Source organism: Aplidium turbinatum, chromosome 2 (assembly GCF_918807975.1).
Source record: "Aplidium turbinatum chromosome 2, kaAplTurb1.1, whole genome shotgun sequence".
NCBI classification, from domain to species: Eukaryota; Metazoa; Chordata; class Ascidiacea; order Aplousobranchia; family Polyclinidae; genus Aplidium; species Aplidium turbinatum.
Window position 1 is genome coordinate 33,468,360 of NC_137473.1, and position 27,833 is coordinate 33,496,192.

The window sequence follows — 27,833 nt, forward strand, 5'->3', positions numbered from 1 at the left end:
CTCAATTAATTCATTTTAGATAGGTGGTGAAAGGTATGTTGTCATGCTCTTTTTGGCGAGTTTGGTACTAAAATGTGCTCGTAAATGACTGTACTGTAATTTGCAAGGAGTTTTAAAATTTCAAGAAAATTTCCCTGGTTCCTTGAATTAGAATCTTCCAGATCGTAAGACTTCTTCTTCTAGCAAACTGAGCTTTATTGAACTAAGGTTAGTGATACAACTAGGACTTCTTATTCTCTGTCTTCTCCAAAGGTTTGTAAGTTTTGACTGGTGAGTTTTGATGGTATTGGTTGCTAACTTCTTAAACTCTTGGGTAAGTAAACAAATTAAACAGGTCTTTTCACAGAAAGTAAGTTTAGCCAAAATCTGTCTTTTTAGTTCTTCATATTTTCGCTCTGCGATACGCAACTCTCTTCGCGTTTCTGTTAACTTCCTTTTTAGCAGAATTTGAAATATTGTATCTGCGTTCTTCCATACGCTAAGATTTGGCGTCTTAAATTTTAAAAATTCTGGGCAAATGTTCAAATCAATACATGTTTCAAAATATCTATTGTCAAGCTTTAATTTTACAAGTTTCTTTCCAACCGTTTCCAATTTTCGAAAATCCTTAATCGGTATTCCTTCTCTGTTGCTAACTTTATAATACAATTTGGGTAGAGAGGTAACTCTTTTAAACCATAAACAGACATAACATGTTATGTCATGTTATGTCTGTTTATGGTTTAAAAGAGTTACCTCTCTACCCAAATTGTATAATCTTCCAGATGACCACAAAAAGGAAGATTTTGTTTACTAAGACACTTCATGACTGCGATTACGCTCTGCAAGATTTCTCTCCATCTATTTTTTTCCTTATTCATAAGATTTTGGATTTCTTTGTCAGTTGTTTGAGAATAAACCAATGTGACTGTCTTTGTTCGTTTAAAACGTTATCACATTTTGCCGCCCTCCAGCGACGTGCCGCCCCTGGATTTATCCACAAGATCCAATGGGTAGTTACGCCACTGTGTGTGTGTGTGTATTAGTTTGTTCTTGTGAAGTTGTGATGCAGTGGCGTAGCCAGAAATTTTTTTTGGGGGGGGCCAAATATTTGATGGATCAAAGAGAACGACAAAGTATTTGTTTAAAGATATCGCCACCTGATGTGCAGTGGCGTATCCTGGGGGTTGAGCAATGGAAGCAATAAAATTGGTGGAGGAGGGTTAGAGCGTGCCGAAGGCACGCGTATTCCAGGGGGGTCCGGGGGCATGCTCCCCCGGAAAATTTTTGCAAAATTACACTAAAATAATGGATTATAGCGCTTTCTGGAAACACTTTTAGGGTTATATTTGTATGAAATTTATTAACTTATTAAAGGTAACTCTTGCACACAAACGGGCAAAAACTGTGACTAAAATTAAAGAACACCAAAAACTCAGCTACCGGTACACAAAAACCCAACAGAGTAAGCGATTCGGAAATTGCTTCCACAGATTAGTTAAAAGAAGCGTAAATCGCGTAAACTTTGCGCGATTTACGATTTGCAAAATTTATTGGTGTCTTTCTGTGTGTCTAAAACAAGCCCTGGGGGGCGTTAATAGCCACATGTCTTAGAAAACGATATAAATTTCTACAAATTTTGTTATATTTTCAACAAAGGCTCAACTTCCGAATCCAAACTTTGAAAATTTGGGGGGGCCATGGCCCCTTTCGCCCCCCCCCCCCTGGCTACGCCTATGTTGTGATGTTGTTGTTAGGTTCAGTCATGTTCTCATTGCTTCAACAATTGGCGCTCCAATTGTTTCAGGAACGAGGAGACGACTGATTCTTAACTAATTCATCTACTTGGTTAAAGTTCTCCAGTTTGGTGGCCGTGATTAACTGTATTTATCGATGCACATACCGTAGAAAAGAATTAAATCAAATATAGTTATTACTATCTGAATATTCATGCACGTATTAAACCATTAAGGTTTTTCCACCTTTTCCTTTTGCTGGTTTTGTTGCTTGTATTTCTTTTTCACACTATCATTTTTTCTGCATTCTGACAAAAAAAAAATAAATGTTGAATGATTGAATGTTGAAACGGCTTGTCTGGTTTATGGACAAGTGTTGGCGGTTTTGTTGCGTGAGATCACGCGTGTTTAATAAACAAACAGCGCTTTGCCGTTGTTTGGTGTAAGTTCTCCCGCTAGCTTTGAAAGGGTGTAATGTTACTGGCACGAACCGAAGCTTTGTATTGATTGTTTGATTTTTCCATAGTTACAATGGACGCTATTTCATAAAATGTAGTTTCTAAGTTTTTAGGTCTGAATATGAAGAAAATATGGCACGGTGCTACAAGAAAAGGAAATACGACTGTGCAAACAGACAAAAACAAACCGACTTCAAAAGTAAGTGAGCTGTATAAAGCAATTAACTCACATAGCATATGATTCGTTGTCATGGCGTTTTTTCTAACTTAGCCTTAGCTATGTTGTTTTTAGAGGTTTTTTTAAAAATAGCCTAGGTTAATGCAATTTTGCAATTTCTCTGGCTACACTAACAGGTGGTTAAATTTTGACAATTCAGAGTATGACCAGGTAACTTTTGAACTAGTAATTAATTACAACACAAAGTGTCTCCCTGTCGGTATGGGAACTTGTGTAACTTTTGCATTGTGTAAATTACTGTACTTGCATTTTTCAAACATGTACCTATGTTCCTGTTACTGACAAATAAAACATTGATTGATTCTTACCGAGCTTGCTTCATATTGGGACGAAATTTAGTGACTTACCTTTTGTTATTACTGTACATATCCTAGGCTACTAGGAAAGCTTGTTTGGAAGTTAGAGCTCAACTCTTTGTGTTGTAATGAATTACTAGTTCAAAAGTTACTTGGTCATACTCTGAATTTTCAAAATTTAACCACCTGTTGGTGTAGCCAGAGAAATTTGTGCACTTCAACCCCTCTTTGACATGTGTGCAAAATGGTAATCAGTGAATCATTTAGTCTACCAATGATTTCATTATTTTGATGTCACACAATCAATCAATCTCTAGTCTATTTTTATTAAAATGTCACAATACTGTACTGGAATTTGACATTTAAGTTATGTCTGCCCCGATTTAGTACAGTCATCTAAGCATCTCACTTTTGCTTACATGACCCTGGCATTGGTAATGTTTTGAATTTGATGGCATTCTTTTTGTGTAAACTACATTTCATTTGTGTTTGTTGTGATTGTACAGTTTTGTGCTATCAGCATCACATAACATGAACTGTATGATACAAAGAAACGGTAAGGTCAAGAAACACTGGTTCTACTCTCGAGTTCTGCACTTAAGCAATGCACATCAAGACTAGTTCTCCATTCAGCATCACCTAGTTCAGTGAGTGTTTCACGGAACACTAGTGCTCTGTGAAAGATGGTCAGGTATTCCAGAAGAAATTTATTAGTTTTTTAACTGGTGTTTTATGGAACACTAGTCGAAAATCAAAATCACAAGAGCTCCCTGTCTTTCTGCAATTCCTGCCCGAATGTCAACTTTGTGCTCATCAAAACAGGCCCAAATATTGTATATACTGAGAAAAACTGAAAGTGAATGAATTGTTGTTGTGATGTTTAATAAGCAAACGTTTAAATTGCGTCCTGTTTAATAAACAATTATTGTTTATTTTATTGCATCATTCATTATGTAATTTCGTTTGGTGTTTTGCAAAATTATCTTAATGCATAAAGTGTTTCGTGACTCAAAAAAGTTGAAAAACACTGACCTAGAAGATAAATACTTCAAAAATTACAAACTTCATTCTGTCAATCTTGGTAACTGGGTCTGTGTCACTAGTTCAAAGCTTCTACCAATATGTAAAAGTTCCAAGATTAAGCTTTTGACGAAGAAGCTTTCTCAGTTCAAAGATAAAGATTTTTCCTATCAATAAATGTTAGAACTAGAGAGGAAGGGAGTGAACACCTATTGAGGTCACTAAGTCATCTGCCCATTTTCCACATGTCTAAAAACTTTCTTTAAGTTACAACTCTTTGTTGGGTTGTACTACAGGAATCATCCTTACTTTACCAATAAACTATTCCATTTATTAGGCTAAGTTTTTTGTTCATTAAGGCTAAGTTCGCTGAACAGTGACAATTGCTTATAATGTTAAAAGCTCTTGTAACTTTTTGTTTATTTTTTCTAAACATTTTGAAAGTAAAAATCTAAAAAAGTGTGGTCTAAATCTGAAATGTTTGTTTTACTACCAAGTCTTTATGCTATGGTAGCATTAAACATAGCTCAAGCTGCTCATTTTACATGATTCACAATCATTAACAGATCTGCTAGTATAGTATAAAAGTAAAGTTACTGGTACCTGGTAAATGAGACAAATTCTGTGTAAATGTTTACTTTTTTTACGTACCGTACTGGTTCGGTAAGCATTTATTTCGCATAAAAATTGTAACTGGCATGTGTTGTAAAAATGAAAGATGTGACTGCTATCGTAAAGTCGAACTACTGTCTTCGTTACAATAAGACTGTGCATGCTGTTTCTTAACCATGATGGCTGCCAATGCCATTGCACAAAGATATCAACAATCATTATTTACTAACGCTAAATCTTACTGGTTGGTTGTATAAACCAAATGAGCTCGTAATATTATTTCAAATATCTATACATTTGTGCTCCAGCTGTTTGTGTACTACTGTAGTCTATGCCTTTTTGGATTTTTCTTTTTTTTGTGGTTTGAATATGGACATTCTTGTCTGATACAAATAGTAATAATATATGTAAGAAGGTTTTCTTTTTCAAAATATTATATTTTTTGAATAATTTTATAATATTTGTTCAAACAGATAGAAAATAATATGCAGGTGTGTTAATTTGGATGGCAATTCTTGCATATCTTTTTATTCTGAAAGCTTTTTATTTTTATATTATGAGTGGGTTATTCATATCAAAAAGAATAAAAAAAAACTTGGTTAATCTGTATAAAAAGACCTAACCTCAAATGCACAACCTAATCTGTAATCAACAACTATGCTTTGTGTTTACCCACGATGCAATATGCATGCTACTGCAATCATGTACACTTTCATTAGGCTACGTGAAATGCAACTCAACAATTCATGTTGTTGTTTCTTGTACGGTATCTGATTATATTATAAGTCCTAAAAAAAATTCGTTTAGCCAGTTCTGAGTCATTAATGTGCTGTGTGATATTCTCTTTGAAACTGAGTGTGATTCGAGTTCAATGACATAGGCGCCGGGTTTTAAAAATTGCCGGGGGGGCAAACTTTCTAACCGACTGATTGCTTACATTCAAAATGCTGATGTTTGTTTGTGAGCATTGATGTTTGTTTGCGTCTATCTGCCATTGTATATCGCTAAGCTTTATAATGTAGGCTCAAGCCTCGAAATTCACGGCGGACATGTCCGCCGTCACAGCATGTGATGTCCGCGGGAAGTACCATCTAAATCGGTCATATTTGTCCGCCGAGAAATAACACAGGAACTAGCGATACAAATCGTCATTGCATAGCACGAACAATTGTTGCAATAATATATTTTCCAGCGCATTCTAGCGCGCATCTAGAAAATGTGAATGCTGTATCCCTTAGCTTCCATTCAAGGAGGAAAGCTTTCGATTTTTACGTTGCTTCAACGATTGATGACATTGAATCAGCGTAACGAAGGTGAATTATTCGCTAAGAATCGATAGGAGTACAGGTACTTCTACACTAATCACGCGCAATTTAGTTCAAGTTTTACGTCACAATGTCTGGCTATGATCTCCGAGTAATAATGATACGGCAAGGTTGGTTACTAAATTAGATTATACGAGTAGGCTATTACAGCAAGATGCAACAAAATTTGTTAAGTTTTGGTATTACAGTAAGAAAGAAAAGGCCCAAGGAAAATTCACTTTTGCTCACATGACACGCAAAAATAAACTTAAAGAAAAAAGCCTGTGAAACTTTGCACAGCAGAAAATAGTAGCGTTGGTGTAGAAATTTTCCGACTCCTGCCCAGAGTATTGTGACGCAACAAGCCACACGACCTCGTTCGGTGGAAGTTAATCAGTTCTGTGACGTATTGACCAAGCTACACGGCGCTTTGACTCTTCAAGCGCAAGTCGTTGGTCTGATGAAAGCCATTCAGAGTGACTTTACTGAATTTTTAAAAAGCCTTCTAAAACCGTAGTTATAGTTTTGAAATGGCGAAGAATTATTATCAATATAAAGTGATTAAGCATGACGAATGACGGCTAAAAATGGTGTGTCCGCCCAGTGCCGGTCTTGGGGTATTTCGGGCCCTGTGCGGAATATGCTTTGCGGGCCCCAATGACAATGATCCAATTCAGTAGTGTAGGTAGGCATTTTGAAAGGGGAGGGGGTTGGTTTGACGGTCGGCGGGCGAAGCCTGACGGCGTGATCGCCGAAGGCGACACCCAGCGGCTGGGGGTCTACCCCAGAAAATTTTGAATTACTTTGGATTTGGGCATTCTGAGAGCATGTTCAACAAAAATTTAGGTATGAATATTGCTGTAAAATGGTGCTGTCCGTTGGCATAGAAAAAGGATCATGCTTACTTTGGCATTGGCATTTTTCGGAAATAAAGCTATGTCTCTATGTTGAGTCTGGATGCAACCTATTTCGTTCCCTGAAAAATTCGTGCCCTGAAATCGGAGTAACAAAATCAAATTTTGTCCCCTGAAAAGATCGAGAGAAATTTTGAAAGGTTTGCGGCAACTCCGATCAGCTCCTTCGGCTCTGTTGTTTTTTTTCTCGATCTTTTTCAGGGTACGAAATAGGTTGCACCTGTTGAGTCTGTAGGCTATGTTTTCTTGTTGCTAATTCCTTTGTTCAATTCGCTTGTTGAATTTTTCCATTGGAAATGACAAAATTACTGCATTTTCTGGGTAAATTGCGGGCCCCCAAATTTGCGGGCCCTGTGCGATCGCACGGTTTGCACACCCCAAAGACCGGCACTGGTCCGCCGAGATAGCTGCTCAGACCGGACACGTTTGTCCGCCGTCAACAAAAACGAATTTCGAGGCCTGCAGGCTACTTCAGATTATATCCTGGTCACTTTGAACTTTAGCTCTTAATACGCGTAGACAGGTTTTTTTTTAAGGTTTGGTTTGGGTGACCGCTAAGTAGTTTTAAGAGACCGCAAGTGTTTCATTTAAATACCAAAAAATAGCCATATTTGCTTAAACGAATTATTTATTAGGCTACTGGCAGTGCACAATCACAGAACAAATTTTTCAGGTTCTATCTCATGCATGGACTTCTAAATAGTAGCACCTGGACTGGACACGCAGTGACCAACATGAGGCCAAACAGTTGGTACAACGGTTGACCAACAGTGGGCCAACAGCCAAGTAACTAACCCTGTTGGCCCACTGTTGGCCAACTGTTGTACCAACTGTTTGGCCACATGTTGGCCACTGCGTGTCCAGTCCAGGTGCTACTATTTAGAAGTCCATGTCTCATGCAACAAAACAATCAAACAAAGTGTGCTTGTTGGCCTCTGCTTTTTATGTTTCCACACGTAAAAACTGATCATTATGCGCCATAAATCAGAAATAAACATTGACGAGTATCGAAGGTGCACTTCTTTTATGAATAACTCTTTGATTCAGCTGTTAGCTGTACCTCCACTTATTCTTTTTTCCGGACGTGAACTATTGATCGTAGGCTATATTTGTATTATCGACAAGACATAGCGAGAAACAACCATTATTTTTCTACTGTAGTTGCAAGCCCAAACTTTGGGAAACCGCTGGAGAAATTTGGGGGACCGTTTCGGTCCTCCAAAACGCCTTAAAAAAAACACTGCGCGTAGATACTAAACTGAGCAAACTGCACCTCGTTATTGACACTCCTAAGAAAAAACAAAGCGGAAGAAATCAAGAAAAACGTTTTTCAATCATTGTTAACTATGCTTCAATGGCATCATGCTGGCGTTTATCAGCTACCGTACTTCTGTTTCTTTTGTTATCTTAGGAGCAGCGCTCTTGTTGTAACAAGTAGATCTTTTAATTGAGATCGATCCGCAATGAAGGTCAAACTAACGCAAATATGAACTTACAAACATTTGCTTTAGGATTTTTTTTAAAATAATTTGCGGGGCGGCGGCCACCCCGAGCTAAATTCACGGGGGGGCGCCGCCCCTCCGCCCCCCCCGGAGTCGGCGCCTATGTTCAATGATTATGAATTATATTTAAAATAAGAATTGTTTTGTGATTGCAATAAAAAAACATTTTCAATCAGAAGTGTATTTAAATATAAAAACTACAAATTCTGTAAATGCTGATTTTGAGTAGTCTTTTATTGATTGGCCGTCAGCCAAGCATGAATAAGAAAATGTGTGAATATTGATATATTGTAGTGCAGGCTAAATACTGATTTACTTCCATTATAGCTTTAATCTATTATCGTTTTGCCCATTTTTTTTATGAAAACTTTTCTTGCAATTTTTTTTTGAGTTTTTGTGGAAAACGTGGTGGATACTATACAACATGGTGGATGATACTATACAAGTTTCCAATGCATAGTAGGTTAATCCTCCATTAACTTCAAGATTCTTGCTGCCATTTTTGAGTGAGATGCATTGCTTCTCTGCTTGATTTATCTGCAAGTTTAAAACAAGTGTGGGTCGCCGTTAACTCAGTGGTAAAGCGCCTGACTCAAGATCACGCGGTGCTGGTTGTCTCTCGGGGTGTGCCCTTGAGCAACGCATTTCAGGACTGATCTCCATTCAGCGGCACCTAGTGGATGAAATAATTCCCAAGCAACAATCGGAAACTTCACTCTATCAATCTCGCTAAACGGCCCTGCGTTTAAACCCTCTGCAAGTATGCGGAATTACCAAGAATAACCTGTCAAGGCTTTTTCAGTCCAAGGATAAAGGTTCAAAACCAACCAACCAATCTAGTAGGCGAGGAAAAGCTTATATTTCAATGCGTCTTGGTGCAGATTGTTTATCTTATAAAGTGCATTGGTTCTTTCTTGTATGCATATACCACCCATGAACCAAAAGTTTAGTTTAGGCAGTAGGTGACCCAATGGCGAATAGTGATGATGCCGACTCTCCAATGCAGAGGAAAGTAACAGTAGTTGACTTGTATATTGTTTTTCTTCTGTAACTGTAGTGAGTAGTGACTATGCATAACATGAAATGACTATGTTTTGCATAGTACAGTACTACTAGACATCACTGAAATTGTCCACCCAAAATTAATTTGTAACCTAACATCTGTCTTTTAAAGTGAGGATAACTTTTTTGGGGTACAGTATTTAAACGATTGAAATCTATATATACCGTACTTTGTACTTTGGCATAAATGTTGCAACTACTGGTAAACTTGTCGCTGTGTTCACAATATTACCCACTGTTGTAATGTATGTAAATGCAACTTAACAATTAAATTGATGCCATTTGGTATTCAGTGAAAGAGAACAAAACTACACTCTATGCTAAAATATTTTCAAATATATATACATGAATAAGCACTGAAAAAACGTCCAGTATTATTAAGAAATTTGTAACGTCTTATTTAACGAAACCTATGAGAAATCTGTTGTTGTAGATATTGTTAATTGCTTACTCTATATTGTTAAACCTAACATATTGAATACTGTACCGAGAAAAGAAAACCTTTACTCAGTGACCTGTGCTTTAAATACAATAAAAGCAAACGCCCTACATGTGACCTTTACCTCACAAACAAACCTATTTCTTCCGTTTGTCCGCTATTGCTGACGTAAATGAAAAGTAAATAAGTGTCAGTCTCCAGGCTTAAAACTAAGTTTTAAGGCAAGTGCTGTAGATTGTTTGCATGTTAACTTTCAAAGCAAGGTCATAATAACCTGACATACTTGGTGGCGATTGTACTTTTAATCTATCTGGCAAAGTCAGTCCTTCTAACAATGATTCAACGTCAGCAGACATATGAAAAAGTGCCCAAAGATGAATTTTGGCTGAAAAAACACGTTTTTGATTTTTAAGCTAAAATTTTGCAAACATTGTACTGTAGGAATGCATAAAATTGCAGCTTTGAAAAGCGGAAACGCTCTTGCACGATACAAAAGTACCAATTTTTCGCATTTTTACTGCGTGGGAATGGATGTGAGCACTGTGCAATATGCACCAGGAGCTCGTTAGAGTCTGATCAGTATTCAGTTTCTTATTCCTCTCCGTTGGTTATGCCTGCGAGCAAGACACATTGATTGCTAAGCTGCTCAAGGTGGCGTCGACCCACTGAAACTAATTTCGTGATTTGTTTGATGCCGCTGTACCTTTTTACGTTTTTGTAGGGTATTTACGATGTTTAACCCAACTTGTCACTGATTCACCCAGGAAAGATCACAATGGGTACGTATCCAATGTCTTTAGTATGACCCCACCTGGAATCGAATCGAGGCTTCCAGAAGCAGAGGTAAGGACGCGAGCCAGTAGGTTATTGGTGAAGTGATTCTGGCTGTGCGAGCCTTTCTTCGACATTGAACAAGGACTTACACGATTCCAAAATAGATTAATGAGTTGGAACCAAAGTGTTTTCTAATTAGGAACATGTTTTGAACACGAAGTAGCTGATTCATGAAAATGTGCTAAACACGTGCAGCTTCATTTGTTTTAATCATTTGACAGCAGTTAAAATATAACTGTGGAGTTGAAAATCTTTTCATGACATAAAATTTATTTTTTCAAATTTATCCTTTCAATTTCAAACTATAAATGAATATAAAATTTTGATCTTTTTTGTAGACATGCAAGTTCGGTATTTTATTTGCATACTAAACACACTCCCATCAACTGGTTTAAAAGTTAAAATGTGCAGTTAGGGATGGTCTTGTGCAACTAAAGCACGATTTTGCAATATTTTTGAACAGCCGCTGCCAGGCAAAGAGAATGGTAGTTTGCTGGAGTGATAGCTTCCATGCAAACAGGAAGATATCTCGATTGAGCGGATATTTAGCAGCGGCGCTTGTGTTGCTCATTGCAGCAGTGATACATTTTGTTCAGTCACAAGGCCATATTCCACATGTAGAAACACGATTTTTGGCACAAACGTCGCATTTTGTCGTATTTTGTTTTGACCTTAGCGTTGGATTATTTGGACCGTGTGGCATGGAGTAACTACAGACCTTTTGCAATAGTTATTTCTAGCTGTTTTACTGTAAATTTGCATAGTGAACTCAGCCCAGACTTATGCTTCACACGTGAATGCGGCGAGATTCAAGATATCTTGCGTGACTTTTGCGTACTAAACTAAACGATTTTCTCGATCCGATTGGTCCTATTACCATTACAATATTTTCTATGCTATAGCATTTTGATCAAAGTACATCTCTTCCCATTTTTGACAAAAAGAAGCAACCCACAATGGCAAAGATCACCCAGCCCTTGCCAATATATCAGTCTACAGACGTTGAGTGTCCATCTGAAGTGACTAATTTGTTGTTTGACTCGTTTTCGGTGAAATTGACAACTTGTTTTATTTCCAACGCTTTAACAGCTTAAATAACCGATTTTATTAGGAGCCAAGAACAGGTTATCTAGGTGTTACCTATCTGTCTGGCATAAAATGCTCAACACAGCAGCATCTTGAAGAAATAAAAAATCTTCTGCTTTACAAATTTTATAAAAATTAAAAACGTTCTTGTTTTGTGCTATTGCATTTCAAACATTTGCCAATGTTTCTTTATGAATTCGTTTTGTTTATAAAAATCCACATGTTAAAGAGCACGTTTTACCCAGCTATGCTGTTGATATACGTACTGTTCACGGCCTGTTTATTCATGTAGTCGAGATGACCTGTGCCTTTGTTTTAGCAATCTATCTACTTGACGATGTCGGTTATGCTGATCGATAAAGCGACGGAAATAGATGGTTATCGCTTTCTTATAGCAGGCTAGTGGCTTACAGTCACCACAAGAGCAACAAAGTTTAAAGTTATGTGTCGAATTGCCCGGGAAGAATTGTATTATTAACGACTATTTTGTTGCAGTATTGTTCAATCTGGCGCTATTCTTAGCCCAATCATTTCTCACGTTGGTTTCCACTTACAAAGCGGGTTAATATTTCTTTCAATGCATTGCGACGTTGTACCTTTTTTTTCAATTTGTCCTCAAACTTCATTTTTATCCTGTTTTTATATATTTTTTGACAGAAACTTTACAAGATCATGTTAATGTCCCTGATGTTTATTTTCTCACTGCATATTGCTTTGGTCGTCGTCCTTCAGTAACCTCTAAGCATGTATTTTATTAATCAACTGTCAAGGTCATGTCCACGATCGTGCTTCAATTCGTTGATGTAGCTTTTGATGTTGCTCACGCTAGGAAAACGTTAGTCATCATCTGTTGAACGTTGATAAAAGTTTGACTAGCAGGATTGTTATATTGTGTGCCACGAATCACGTTTTGTATTTTTACCTAAGTAGTAAGCTTGCAGATGTGATGTTGCCAGCCGGTCAAATTAATTATCAGTTGAGCAATGAATGAACAAACATTATAGACATTTGATTAAATCTGGACGTCCGACAGAAGTTGTGATCTTACAAATATCGGTGATTATAGCTTTGCATGGGGTCACGCTCAGTTGGCATACCTGCTGCCAAGCAATGAACCCCAATGCTGAGAGTACGGAAGCTCATTTCCTCTTCTCTTAGTTGTTGATTTAGTACGAGTCTGTTGCGTTAATGTTCAAAAGAAACCTTTCAATAGTTTATTAAGTTTGTCTGATTAATAACATTAAGTAAATTCTTATCTTTATTCTCTGCAGGTATTCGGTGCATCACTGTGTGACATTTGCGACCGAGAATCAGACACTGTACCATTCATAGTGAAAGACATTTGCACATATATCGAAAAGGAACATTTGAACTGCGAGGGTATTTTTCGGTAAAAAAAAACATTTATTGATTTTGCTATTGTGCTGAAAATATAGCTTTTTGAAAAGTATGAGTTTTAAAAGGATAACTGAGTGTCACATAAATATAGATGTCGCAACAGAGTTAAAATGTACCTTACTTAAACATAATGATTTGGTTGTCACTGGGATGCTGTTTCGCTTGCCATAAATTATTGACGTGTTTAAATGTACGAAGTCTTGTTGAGAGCTTGCTTTCACACAGGTTTTGTTATTGATGCTTCTGATCCATGGCTTACTTGTTCTGATCTCATTAGAAACCTGAGATGGGCTTCAGGAGACTAACTGTGCTTTGAACACTCGCACACAAGATGTTGTTTCGTGCGCAGAAATTATTAACCCAATTTTTCTGATTCACTCCTTCAAAACATATTAACCACATTGTCTTTTCATGAGTTATTGGTCTGGTTTTGTGAGTTGAGAGTCTTAACGAAACAAGTCGAACCGATACGACGAATCAACGTTAAATAACATATTATTGCATTCAATGCGCTGTGCAGTGGCCGAGCGAAAACAAGTAAACGCAGTCGCGCGTTTCCTACCTGCTTTCTACTGTAGTTCCAAGCGCTTTGATAGTAAATAAACACTCGGTCACGTGACCGTTTAGGGTTAGGCCAAGATATGAAATGATGTATTGACGTTTTTTCGAAAAGCTTTACAAGGGGAGTTAACTATTTCTGTGCAGCGACGTAACTAACAGCTCGTGCCAGAAGAGTAAAAGCCGTTATAAGGGGCCGCATTGGTGATGCAAATTGGCTGCTGGATTTTGAGCGCAAAGAGAGCTGCCTGTTTTTAGATTTTTTTAATCTTCTTATTTGCTCCCGTTCCCTTTCAGGTGTTCATTTTTTGGGGTTTTGTAAGAGAAAAGCTGCAAATTTTTAAAGCTTTGTTTACTTGTTTTATATTTTTGTTGTGCAAATATTTTATTTATTTAGAAAATAAGCCATGCTATCAATTAGCGTTATATGTGAACTCTCATTAATTAAATGTTCAGATAGTTTAATTTCCACAATACGCCACCAAGAAACAGAGCTGAAATTTATAGCTGTACTTCGGAATTGTAGGCTACCCGGTAGGGGCCAGTTTTGCTGCTAAGTTTTTTGCTTTTAAATTATTTATTGCAATTGTTCATTTTCTTGTTCAAACCAAAATTACTCATGTTCTTTATTTTAGCGTTTATGTGATTATTATCGTCTGTGGACGTTGAATCAATATAAAAAACGACTGATTTGCTGTTTGGGTAAGATTATAACATGTTGCATTGTTGCTACTAAGTCGAAGAGATGTGAGGGAATAAAATGCAGTCTCGTTGGGTAGCTAAAAAGTTAGTGTGCGTGACCTTTTTCTAAGCGCCATAGAACGGTTTAGTTTCACTATGTTACATGTGTGAGGTCTAGAGTATAAATTGTAGACCTACTGCATAGTTTTAAAACAAGCACTATTGTGACAATGAAGAATTGCGCATTTGAATGAAATACGTCAAAACTTTTCTAAGTAACTTTATTGAAACATGTGCTTACAGAACGTCTCTGAAAAAAAAAGGTAAAAATTTTGATTAAGCGGTTGATTGACGCAATTATGAAGTCATAAAACATTGCGAGAATGTGCTTGGACGTCATCATTTCATATGAAAATACGCTATGTTACAACTCACAACATGTCGTAAGTTTGACAATTTAGATTTTCTTTTCTACCTTTGAATTATTTCAATAATTAGCTTTCAGTTGTCATATTTCTTGTGGCATGAAACTTTAGCCTGCAACAGACGAAAAGGTTCGTCGTCGCGTCAAAGCAAAAGCCAGCTCAGTCTTTTCTAAGTCGTTTTCAGGAACCGAAACAGTCAAATAAATTTTCCAGAGATGCTTGCAAATTTGTATTTCCACTTCTGTATGTTCACTCAAAAATATTTTTTAAAAAGGTTGCTAGAACATTTTTGGCGATTATTCAAATTAAAAAAGCGGAGTACTTATGGTCTATTCCCAGCCAGCAAACGTTGTCGCATTTATGTCGTTTCAACGTAGCTGGAGGTGATGTACAAGTTGCACATGTGATGCAAATCCAGGGTTACTGTTTTTATGTAAGCATCGTTTATACATCTTGCGTAAAACGTTATTCAAAGAATGAAATTGAGATCTTTGTTGTTTTTGACAAGTCAGAAAATAGTTCTGCTGATGAACACTCACTGAGCTTCTCAAACGACCTAATTAAGTTATCAGTTCATAAGTGATCAAATTGTCGGAGCAACAGCTGGGAAAAAAGCGTGTTTGCTGTTTATCTTTTGTGCTGATGGTCCGTGATATTTGTACTGATTCAACGTGTATTGATGTTGAATACACGATAAATGATGTGTTTGCCTGCTCTGTGCCTTCCGCTCGGTTGTTATTGTGGACGTGCTTGCTTGCTGGTTTATAAAGGCAGGTTGCGGACCAAATTTCATTCTCATTTACATTCGTCGTGATTTGTGTGGTGTTTTCGACGAACTTTTGCAACTGCTGCTTAGTTTGCAAATGTGGTCAGTTAGTAACTTAGACATGCCAGCTGAAGTTGACAAAGAACTGACTTTCACTATATTTCTGTAAGAGCTTTATAAGTGACTTAGTGTTTTTTGTTATGTTAAACTTTTAGAAGTGCCGATTTGCATGCATCACTGTCCCTTCTAGTGCTAGCAGTTAGTAGCTAATATGGGTCCACAACAGTCCTTAGCAGTTTTTATTGCTATTGTGTTGCCAGAAAACATTTGTAAGATGCGATTTCCGCATAGTAATGACATCAGATAGTTTTTTTATTATATTGTACTAATTTTTTGTCATTGTGTGTTGGAATATAACGTTTACATAACATACTGTCCAAAAACGTTTGTGACTTTTAGGACTCAACTAAATAGTGCTTGAAATTATGTAGCGCCGTACCCATAGTGAACACTTGATTCCATGCTACGTTTGTTTAAAAAAAAATGATTTTCCTGAATATTTGCAATATGTAACAAAACAAAAAAAATTGTCGCTTAATTTTAACTTCGCTGCAACAAGTCAAACAACCAGCTCACGTTACTTTTTTTGGTCAGATTGTCATCATCGGCTTCCCACACTGCCAAACTTCGGGATGCTTTTGAACAGCACGCCGGCGACAAACACGACTCGTCTGTCTGCTTGAACTCTGGTTTGGATGGTCACGTGGCGGCTAATGTTCTAAAGCAGTTTTTCAGACAGTTGCCCCAACCTTTGATACCCGATGATGTCTTGAAGTTATCAAGAGAGGCAAAATGTGTCTCAGACGAAAGTTTTGCCCATACTGTAAAGTAAGTATCGTAATTTAAAGGCGAGTAAGGAAATAGTCAAATGCAGAGAGTGTATTGGACACAACTTTTGTGTTGCATGTAGCTGAAGCTGACGTGCGTAAATATCTTTTTAACATAATAGCTGAAGCTTTGAAATACTTCTCGCATCTGTTGCGTAATGACGAATATTACTCATTTCATTTCCGACGCTACTGGTTTGCTGCAATTTTGATCATCGAATAATATTCTTGTAATGTAAAATAAAATGCAACGTATTATGAGAAAGGAAAATTTGCTTTTTGGTATGACGTTGGGCTGCCATGTTTGTTATGCAATAAAAAAATATTTTAAACTAAGAAATAAAACTCCTGACTTCGGTTTGTGCTGTGGTTAGTTTTATTCAGGTGTTTATTTTAGATTTTAGCTATTTTCAACATTCAGATCATCCATGGCGTCATGGCCGATCGCCCACCGTTGCACCTTGCAATATCTTCTCCCGTTTCTTCAAGTGGTCATGCGCAATGTTGAAAACCGAATGACGGTCACTGGTCTTGCCATTGTGTTTGGACCTAATGTGTTCAAGATCTTAGATGGTCACGAAGGAATAGAAATTCAAGGACTAGCTAATCAGACTTTTGAAAGGTAGGTACTTGCTGAACAACTTTTACGTTATAAAAACATTTTGTTACGTTTTTATAAAAGGTTTGCTGTGGAATTAGGGTGCTGATGGCGTTGTTTTTTGTTTATGTCGGCTTGTTTTTCTGACTTAGCCGAATAGGTTTCAGAAACTCGATAACATTACAAACAACTACGACGTTTTCTTCTGCTTACCCATTTTTGGTTCTTCATTATTTTGACGTTAGTTTTCCATCTTTTAATGATAACGTAGTCAAACCAGGGGCTTTGTTGATTTGGACGTGGTTTATATCAGCACTGACTCCCAAGTCTTAACTTCATTGTGAGTTTAAATGTACAAAACAGAATATTTTACTTAATGTACTATCCTAACCAACACAAGTTATTTTTCTTACGTCGCTTCAACGTCGCCTGACAATGTAAAGTTGACAAATATAGTTGTTTGTGGTCGAATCTAGCTATACATTGCAGGAGTAAAAACAAGGTTGTAGGCTTGAAAACATCCGGTTCTTTATTTTCACGTGGGCTGCTGTATCGTAATCTTTTTTTCGAATATAACTTGGTGTTTAATTTCACGTTATTACTTGGTTTAGATGTAAATATGTTTAAAGATGTGTTAGATTTCAAGCAAGTAATTTCTTAAAAGCACTGTGATAATATGATTAAGGTAAATTATTCTTATGTTTTTATAGATTACTGCTAACTGCTGACATCATGTGTGACGTCGTCGACGACCAGGGTTACTTGAACATGACATCACCTACCTCAGTGTCTGTAAAACCTTCTCGTATGGCACCCCCAGTGCCAAAGCAAGCTCGCCCTTTACCGTCTCCACCCGTCCCCACTCGCGCCACTGATGACCTCGTCAATGACACTGTGACATCATCACCAGCGATACCTCAGCGCTCCAGTTCACTAGACCGAAATTTGGCACCCCCAACACCAAAACAATACCGACCTGCACCGTCTCCTCCTGTTCCCGTTTACGTCAGTGATGACCTCACTATCAAAACTGTTACGTTATTGCCTGCGCCACCACCACGGTCTCATTTGCCAGATCGACATGTGCCAGGGACTCATGATAACGAAGTGGAAAATCTTAGTTCTTACAACTTCTCTTCCGGTGAGTCAAACAAAATGTTTTTGTCGCCTAATTGGTCATTAAAAACAAATTCAGGTTTTTCGAAGAGAAAGTGATGGAGCTGTTATCGCATGTTTGTTCTCATCCTTAAAATCTTCTTTCAACTGCCGAACGGTAAAAATTTAAACCCGGCCAAATTCATGTCTGCATTAATTTGTTAAATTGAAATCAAGATTAAGCAAAGTTTTTTTTATTTTGTTAACGTGAATCTTTCCGAATCTTACGTCAAAGTGTACTCAGCTGCTCCTTGCTCTATGCGGCTACACTGCCACTGTTTACTTTGTAAAGTGCCGAGAGCAACATATTTGCGATGGACACAGCAATGTACAAAAATAAAATATTGTTATTAGCACTTCCGGCTTCCGTAAACTTCAAATTTTTATGTGTTTTTTTTTTCAAGCCTTTTAGTATAAAATTCACCATCAAACCATTCAAAGCTTTTCTATTTAAAATGTTTTCTTCTGGAACTATCCTTACCGCTTCTTGAACCTATGCAAATGTAAACTTAACACAATAGCTGAAAAACGTTGAATTCTTTGTTGATTTTCTTGTTAGCAGAAGAAGATGCTTCTGAAACCGCCGAAGCAAACTCAACGTCTAACAATTTCATTGTGGAAGAGACGATCCGCGATGTTGTGCGAAAGCATCTTTTTACATCCGAATCACTGGACGCCTCTGCTGGTGTGGAAGACATGACAGTTGTTGATAACTCCTGCGTAGATAGCGGTGATGAAGCGAGCGTGACGTCATTACTTCCGTCACTGACGGCCGGAAGAATTGGAGGACCGAAAAATCGTCGGAAGCCAACGAGGAAAAGAAGGTATGGTTTTCGAATATATGTTTTCGTTATGTTTGTTTGGAGATATTGCAATTTGAAAAATTTGGTACTATTTTCAACAACACTTTTTCAGGAGACTTGATGATGAAGCTTTTGCCCAAGAAGCGAATATTGATTCCAGTGATGAAGTCATTCCTCCTGTTCCTCTTCCGAGAAAGAAGATTCAAACTGTTTCCACCATGGCGTCTCCAACTCCTCCACTTGCTATTCTTGAGCCAGAGAAAACCGAATCTATCATGGCAAAAGGAGAGCCTCATTCTCCTGTCACTATGGAAGACTCAGAGATACTCCCGAGTGACTCGGGATGCGTTCCGAAGGAAAAAGAAGCTCTTCAAAATAGACCAGAAGATAAAGAACAACCTAAGACTGTTTCTGTTCCCAACCTTAATCTACACGTTAACTCGAAAAGTGGTGAAAGTAATGTCAATGAAGTTGTGCCCCCTCTTGACCTGTCAGAAGTCACTCAGTTTGATGTGTTTACTCAACCGAAACCGTTGCTACGGACGGAAAAAACAACTCCAACGAAACTAAAAAAGCGAAAGAAAAAAGGAAAATCCAACCGCGTAAGAAACAATTTTGTATTTTTTTTCTTGATTTTTTGGCGTTTGATTAGGCTATATTTTCATACATTTTCAAACCAAAGTTAGAAAAAATTCTTCACAAAAGTTGTGTCACCATAAAAGATACGTAACACGTTTAGCATCAAGACGTTAGACTCATTTATTTTTACCTGTGACTTACCAGACGCCTCGCATCAAAAAGTCGTGGTGGTATTCATTGTCTTTTTGTGTTACATTTCTTGCTGTCGAGAAAAAAAACGTAAGCTATCCCGTGATGACGCTTCTTGGAGGCCTAAAAGCTCACATGGCAAACGTTGAAGATTTTACACACACTGTTTTGTATTTAGTTGCACAAAACTGTAAGTAAACGGAACTACTTAGCATAATAAAGTATTAATTCTAACATAAAACATTTAAAGTGACTTAAGAAAGTTTGTATTGCACATGTAGATATTCCTACCAAGCGAATTATAAGTTTTGTACCTTTCGCCCAGCCTATCTAACTTAATGGATAACTTCATTGGAGTAAATGTAGTTCGTAAGCCTCGTCAGCATTTCACTGCATCGGTGACAACGGAAAACTAATTTGTCTTCGTTACGATGTGACATTAAACGCTCTGTCTAGTGTACGCAATGCAGCACAAAGAAAACAGACTGATGAACATGTGAAACAACAAACACGACAACGGGAAGAGCAAACATTATTGGTCTCTCACGTCGCACAGCACTTCCATTGAGTCAAGTTGTACAAGCGTTGTAGCCGTGTCTCTTGTCAGTACTTGAATAGCACAAAAGGGGATGGTGTCAAATGTCTTGTCAGTTTTAGTTCAAATATTAGAAAGTTGTTTATATGGACAACAAGGAACATAGGTCGGATGCAGATGGCTTATTCAGCTCTTTAAGGGGTTATTTGCAGGCATGTGCGAACAAAGGTTAGATTGTTTCATGCGTATAGAAAGATCAAAGCCGAAAGCATACAAACTAGATCAGCAAACTTTTTGAAAACTTAGATGTTTTTCATCAGTACCCAAGCTCAACCCAGGTTATATCATATGAGTAGTATCTTTGAAAGATGTTGTTGAATGGTTTGAGAAAAATTTTTCCGAGGAAAACAATGTCTTAGGTCTTACGTGACATATTTTCTTCTCACCACTGCGAATTCGTTTAAAATGCTCAAACCGTGCAATCAACTGAAGCAAACGTGCATGAGAACTTAGGCTTGGGTCCGCACTCACAGTGACACGCAAACAGGAAGAGTGGTTTGTTGTCTTAGGCTGCAGCCAGGAAACACATTTAAGATTTTTTATCGTTTAGGTCTTTTTGAGTCATTCTTTTGCGAGTTATTGGTTGAAATATTCTTTTGTCAAAGGATTGCAGCATGCAAGCACTTGTATGCAAGGTACGTCATTTATGCCAAGAGTTTTTGTTAATATTTTAATGATAAGATTCGCTGAAGGAAGTTATTCCAGTTTGAATCTTGGCATTCTTATTTTAGTTTTTGATGGTGTACGCCGTTGCAGCCAAGAGCTGTAGAAAAAAAAATCGAATTCAATTCAATTTATTTTTGTTTGTCAGAATGCAGAAGAAATGATATTGTGAAAAAGAAATATAGTAATAAAACCAACAAAAGGAAAAGGTGGCAAAGCCCAAATGGTTTTAGATGTGTATGAAAAGATCTAATGCTACGGTATATGCATCGATAAATGTAGTTAAGCACGGCCACCAAACCTGATACTTTAAACAAGTAAATGAATTAGTTAAGAATCAGTCGCCTCCTCGTTCCTGAAACAACTGGAGCGCCAATTGTTGAAGCAATGAGAACATGCCTGAACCTAACAACGTCACAAAAACAAACTAATACATACACATTCATCACTCACACATTCATTCATTCATTCATTATTCACACTTCATCAAATCGAATACATCGTTGACCAAGCTTTTGAATCGAGAATCTGGCTAATAATTTAGTGCGGACATGGTTTTTGTGTAATTTTCCTAATACTGAGCAACATTAACAACGTCGTAAAGATATTAAACACAGCTTGGCAAAATATCAAGTACACTGTTAACTGATGCCAGTGTTAAAAGCCTACGTCAGCAATGACATCATCATCACTTTTCTTATTTAGCTTTTAATCATGGTTGCATGGTTCAGTGCTAAGTTTGAGTACAGGTTGAGTAATGCTAAGTTTAGATGAGTTCCAGTTTAACAAACCATTTTCTTGGATTTAATTATAATAGTCTTCAATCTTATAATTTCATTATCATCATGAATCATCATGCGCTGTCTCCTAGACGACAATTTGCTGTCAATTGCTTCCACACTTCACGTTCTTCCGCTACTCTTTTTTTTCTCTGATGCTTGACAAGTCAGCCTACTGTTTTACATCATCTCTCCAAGTTTGCCACTTTCTTCCCCTGCACCTCTTTTCCTTCACCATACCTTTAATTACCAATTGATGTAGCTGTCCTACCGATCTTGGCATAACTGAGGATCAGTTATGTTAATCTCTTAATTTGTCGGCAATCTCAAATTTGTGCGAATAATTTTGAAATAAATGCTGAGTTAAACCCCATTGATTTTTTTACATGCAAACTGGTTGATATTGTTCATAGTTTCAAAGCAATTTTTTACGGAAATCGTAGATACTGTTGTAGATTGTAACTAAAACAAAGTGTGTTCTAGGTTTAAAGAAGATATACAATGTCACCACGGATAACTTTTGCTGAGCATATTATTACTCTACACTCACGTCTGCAATTATTATGAGTAGCATTACAAAACGGAAACATTGAGCACTTGCACTTTTCACGTAGTTTTAACTTGATGTGACCGAGTGTCGAACCTATGTTTACTGATTCTGTGATGACGTTTATGTCTGATAGCCAGTTTGGGGTCTCTGTAATTAGTAAACATCAATTCTTTACAGAGTTCCTCCTCTCCTAAACCCCGATCTGAACCGATGGAGATTCCTGTTCCTGTTGGTGTAGGAAGTCCAGAAGGAGATGATTCATCATCAGAGCGATCAAAGCAAGATGGGAGTTCCAAGTAAGGAGATAAATTTCTTTTATCTTTTTGTAACAAAAAATTAACAATTTCTTGTTGATCTTGTTGCATTTTAAAAAATCATTGTCGAACTATATGGATTATACTACGACGTGAGGTTTAATTGCTTTTTGTAGTTTTAGAGCTACTTACCAATATTACAAGTAATAAGCAATTCCATCGCTGTTTTAATGTTTAACTGGCTGTCATGAAGTTTCATTACAGCCCGCTAGTTGTTTCTGTTTATAAGCTTTATTTTTGCAACCGCTAGGTGGCGCGACGCGTGGTCAACAGATGACGAAACAGTCCCAATGCTGGCTGCAATGGAAGATGTCATGAGGCATGACGTCAAATGTAAGTAAGAGATGTCGAAACTATGATTCATGTTAATTATGATCATTCTCTCAGTTTGCATTGTTTAAGTTTTAAATTCTTTTATAATTTAACAATTTCATACTGCCTGCCTAGCACACTAGATAGAAGCATAAGCATGTCTCTGGAGTCCGTAGATGTAGGTTCGATACCCTGCCTACCCGGTAGAATAAAAAACCTTTCAAATGATAATTGATACTGTTGCCGCTCAGCATCGAGTTTATCGATGTCAGGCAATACCTGCGACTTTGCCGCTGCTGTGAAACTGTTTGAATCGCAAGCGCTGAAACGCAAAACGTTCATGCTGCTCCATTCTTTTCTTATCAATGTTGGCATTTTTGTATACATCTTTATCTAGCCTATTTATAATATTAATATATATATGCAGTTGAATTCAAATTTTAAAATGTTTATTCAGAAAAAGTGAAAATTGAGTGCCATGCGATGAAAGCAATATTTTATGACGTCATTAATATTTGCTTCTTGTAGGCCAGGGTGTAAAACTTTAATTTTCTTCTGCAGAAATATATATATAAATGTATTTTTATTTTGCAGTTCCTGCTGCTCTTAAAGAAGACAACATAGAGGTAGCTCCTTCGTCTCCTGAAAACCACTTCCCCAGGCTCCACACACACCACCATCATCACAAACATCATCACCATCACGAAAATCATCTCTCACGGCCAACAATCAACAACTACACTTTGAAGGACGTTGCCGAAAATGAATTAAATGAGTTATTCGCAAGCCTGCGGCTAATCACCGATGCTCTGGATATAAACAGGAGAGAAAACGGTTAGTTTAATGGTATTTAACGTTCCCTTTTCATCTTTGTGCATGTCCTCATCCGGGTTTTCGCCCCTTTACACACATTCGTTTCAGGAATATTCTTATCTGATTTAGTTGATAATTTTCAATTAAACACAGTATTTGATCAATTGTAAATCTTTAGCTTGAGCAAGTCAGACAAAAACAACAAGTTGAAAACGTCGCCTATAGGTGTTCAATCGTCACCTCCGAGATAACATGTTATTTCGGAGGTGACGGTTCAATCCGCTGTCAACATAGACCTTTTAAATCGAGTTGTTTGTGATTTTGGCTGAATTGATTACTTTTTCTTCAGGTCGTCCTGAAGATCTCACTTTGATGACCAGGGAGCAAATTCGAAGTGAGAAGGTTGCTATGCAACGAGAATTACTCAAGCATGAAAGCCGTCACGGAAGACCGAGCAATAAACAAGAGAAAGAAATCATGCGAAACATATACGAACGTTACAGGTAGGAAGGGCTTCGTGCTATTAATCAAACTAGATGTTATGACTCATCAGTGTTTTTTATGATTTAGGGTTGAAAATATGAGTGTTTTATATGACAAATTAAATACACAGCGAGAGTGTCAATAATTTCTTTGAGACACCAATAACGACGAGATAGCAACCAACAATTTTTCTTTATAAAATGGCGGTTGAGTTGTGGATTAAATGACGGTGCTGGCTACAGGCGCGTATCTTGCTCCTCAAACAACTGTCCATGCACCTTCAGGGTCTTGCAACCTTTTCTTCTTTCTTGGCGTGGATGGTGCGTGGCTTGTTGCAGCGGTAGCTGGTGCTTTCGTTTTCTATCGGACACGTTTATGACATAAAGTTTTTCTGTAACAGAAAATTACAACTAAAAAAAAATTAAAATATTAAATTTAATTAAAAATTAAATTAAGAAAATTAAAAGTAACTTGGGTTGCAAACAGTGTATTTCGATTGTTTTCTGAATTGTTCAAGTCACGTTTGTTAATGTGCTCAGGATGGTGAAACGTCTTCTAGCGGACGCCATGTCTCCTCCTTTCAACTCTGCTCATAACCGACACTTTGATGACGTTGAACAAAATTATGACGTCAATATTACTCAGCCAAATGACGAATTTGTCGTCACTCAACTTCTCTCCCTAGCACCACCTGACAAGAACAATCACCACGGAAGTCATTTTCGTTTCGGACCGAGGTGAGTGATTGAAACAAAAATTTTGATACAAAATTGTTTGGCTGCAATTTGACTTTCGTTTTGCTTCCCACCGCTCCTTCAAATAATCTTTTAGTCTTAACCAACTTTGTCATAACTTCAGATCATAAAATAACATGGAGCAATTCTAAAATTTAAACTTGAAAGTGATTATCAAAAACGAATGTTTTCTGAAAGTTGGTTTATCAATCAAAAGCCTCATGTAATGAATCGTGATGATGGCATCTCTTTTCCTGCTATTTATAAAAAAACTATTGTAAGTGCTTGTGTGATTTTTTAAATTAGTTTCATGCTGATTGAAAACTGTACAATGTTGGTTGATTTTGAATCTTTATTCTCGGACTGACAAAACCTTGATGGTTATTCTTGGTGGTTTCGCGTAATTGTAGAGACTAGAGGCTTTTAACGCAGGGCCGGTTACCGAGATTGGCAGTGAAGTTTTCCGATTGTTGAAGTCTTGTTGCGGGGGAATTATTCCATCCACTAGATGCCGCTGAATGGAGAGCAGTCCTGAAATGCGTTGCTCAAGCGCACACTCCGAGAGTCGAAATTGCCCCGCGTGAGCTTGAGCCGGGCGCGTAGCCATTGAGCTAACGGGGCAGTGTCATACAATTTGAATTTTTATGACCCGTACGGTTCACTCTCTCCCCGCTCTGCCGTTGTTTAACTTTCTTGTTGATTGATCACATTTACACTCTTTATTCTAGTTTCAAAATTTGCGCGCGATAACTTTTGTTTGGAAGTTGAATTTAATTTTACATGTTTGGTTGGTTTACAGTAGCATGGTCCTGTGTTTTGCCATGCTAGACTGGTAGTCACTACCTGACCTAGCCCCCTGAAAAAGTCAGTCGTGTCTGATTGACAAAGCGTCGGAATAAAAGTGGACTATCACCTATACATCTTGTGATAATTTAGCTTAGTTTGTATCAGAAGAACACACATCCTGTTATTTCACTAAAAGCCTGGTGAACAGTCTCATTCAATTTTTACCCATTGATGAGGTTAGAGCGTTTTTCCGCAATGGTAGCACCCTCAGCACCTTCAGAAAGCACCCAGTTAGAACTGCTCATCTATATTCACAACGTCAGAACTAGAAGAAATCTCTGAGCACAAGAGTGCAGTGTTGTCCAAATACTGCAATATTAAAAATTCTTATCAATCAGTCTGTTGTCTGGCTTGGTTCAAACTTTGCTGACTTAGTCACTTACATCGTTACAGCGATCATGTTTCTGCTGATCTTGACATTTTTGAACTGAGGAAGCAGGAAAGGGAGGCAAAAGGACAGAGGAAACGTTTGAGAAGGAAACTGAAAGATTTTGAAAAAGAGGTGAGCTGCTTCTAACTAATTTCTTTATCTTTTGTAGTCGCCGATGTTGTTTTACACGTTAATTTTTGGAGTTGTGGCAAGCACGCCGCTTGTCGGTATCAGCAAAACTTTGTTGGATTTGTGCAGACTTGTATGTAATGGAAATTTAGCGGATTTTGAAATGACGAAAAGTAACATCGACACGTATAAGTATAACAGTATAATAATTATCACCTCTTTACTAGATTGAACAGCAACACGGCCGATCGATCAATCAAGCCGACAGGGTAGTCATGGCAACCGAATATTCCGATTATCGGGATTTGAAAGCCAAACTTCGGCTCCTGGAAGCTCTGATTGAAAAACACAATTCACAACAACGATCCCCGTAAGCTTCTCACAAACAAAGCGGAGTTTCTCTTCAATGGACTGTTGCTGCCTTCCGAGGGTGGCTACACATAGGTCGTCGTTGAAACGATATCGCAAATATGGTTCGAAACTGAGCGGCTTATTCAGCGATTTGTGGAAGCAGCTACATTATTAGCTCCACATAACAATACTGTGTCTAACGTTTTCTCGTTAAGAAAGAGAGACTTCTTTGAGAAGCACTGTGACCATTTATGTTCTTCAAAGCGAAATAATGTGATAGTGCTACGCAATATATAGCTAGTTAACTGTGTGTGGATACCACCCTGTTTTCCATTCGCCGACGCTCTAATTATTATTGGTGTTACTGCAAACGTTCATTAACAATAATATCGCGATTCGCCGACCGTTTCATATTGCAAATAGCTAAGCCTTAATATTACGTTGGGTGAGAGGGAAGCAGTCCAACTTGTGTTTATTCATCATCAACATGTACCTTCAGCTTCTCATGGGCTGCTTCGGAGGTCTATCAGTCTTACCTATGTTTAATTTGTTTATAATTAAACTATCAAATACCGTCGTTCTGCACAATAATCCATACGATGGCTCAAATATCTCTTCAGAAGTCTGGTATTTTTACATTGATGTAACGTCTGCAGACGTTGGATCGTTGTAAAAAGACGCAAGATGCTAGCTGGGTTTCAAAATTACAACTTTTTTAATTGGTGTGCTGATGTTACTTGTGCATGCAATGAACGTTGAACCAACAGACCACCAGTTTGAAAATGATCATGCAGGATCTGAAACTTGTAAACAAAAAAGAAAGAATGAAGTTAAGTTTTGTAATTACGTTTCAATGGTTATCAGAAAGTTATGATATAGAAAATCTTTATTTTTTAATCTTGGTTCTTTGATGGAGCTTTTGCGAAGCAACTTCATACTGACAAGGGGCAGCTTGCATTGTTGTAATTTTTTGCTTTTAATTTAATTTTTTTTGTCAATCCATTACTTACGTCTAAAACGAAGTTCAGATTTCATATTCAATTGATCATAATATGCACTGCATGTTCTACGTGTACTGATGATGCCTGAATTATGTGTGAAGTTATCGACTCTTCAGAATTGGCGATTGAAAATCAAGGTTGGTTTCTTATAAAGATTTTGAAATTTGAAAAATTGTCCCGTCACCGTCAGTGATGCCGTGTGAATGAAGGTCTGTGTTGCCTCTCACGTTGATCAGTTTTTGCGAGTCAAGTTATTTTTCTTTCGCACAAAGTTGCTTTTGTTGCAAGTTGATGGGAAGTATTTATTGGTGCAGAAGTTGCACATTTTATCGCAGATTTATATTCGGTTCGAATAAACAAAAACGTTTCTGACA

The 27,833-nt window shown here is 37.5% G+C and overlaps 1 protein-coding gene across 3 annotated transcripts; it reads left to right on the forward strand.

The window, feature by feature from the left end:
* The first annotated feature begins 2,196 nt into the window (after positions 1–2,196).
* Positions 2,197–27,833, forward strand: LOC145764922 (uncharacterized). 3 transcript variants are annotated; one of them, XM_082576623.1, is made up of 14 exons: positions 2,197–2,372; positions 12,752–12,870; positions 15,963–16,196; positions 16,617–16,817; positions 17,504–17,934; positions 18,508–18,772; positions 18,864–19,353; positions 22,284–22,402; positions 22,671–22,753; positions 23,327–23,566; positions 23,895–24,048; positions 24,568–24,765; positions 26,002–26,110; positions 26,335–27,833. In XM_082576623.1, the coding sequence occupies exons 1-14, from the start codon at positions 2,295–2,297 to the stop codon at positions 26,479–26,481; spliced, it is 2,868 nt and encodes a 955-aa protein (XP_082432749.1). In that variant the 5' UTR covers positions 2,197–2,294; the 3' UTR covers positions 26,482–27,833. The 3 variants fall into 3 exon arrangements, with proteins under 3 accessions (XP_082432749.1, XP_082432750.1, XP_082432751.1); XM_082576624.1 differs by having other exon boundaries at positions 18,511–18,772; XM_082576625.1 differs by lacking the exons at positions 2,197–2,372; positions 12,752–12,870 and adding an exon at positions 15,356–15,473.

Bases quoted from the DNA above. Each gene is read 5' to 3' on its own strand.
- LOC145764922 (XM_082576623.1), top strand. From the start codon at position 2,295: ATGAAGAAAATATGGCACGGTGCTACAAGAAAAGGAAATACGACTGTG. The intron at 24,049-24,567 runs GTAGGAAGGGCT...TAATGTGCTCAG, and splicing joins AACATATACGAACGTTACAG to GATGGTGAAACGTCTTCTAG. The intron at 24,766-26,001 runs GTGAGTGATTGA...ACATCGTTACAG, and splicing joins CATTTTCGTTTCGGACCGAG to CGATCATGTTTCTGCTGATC.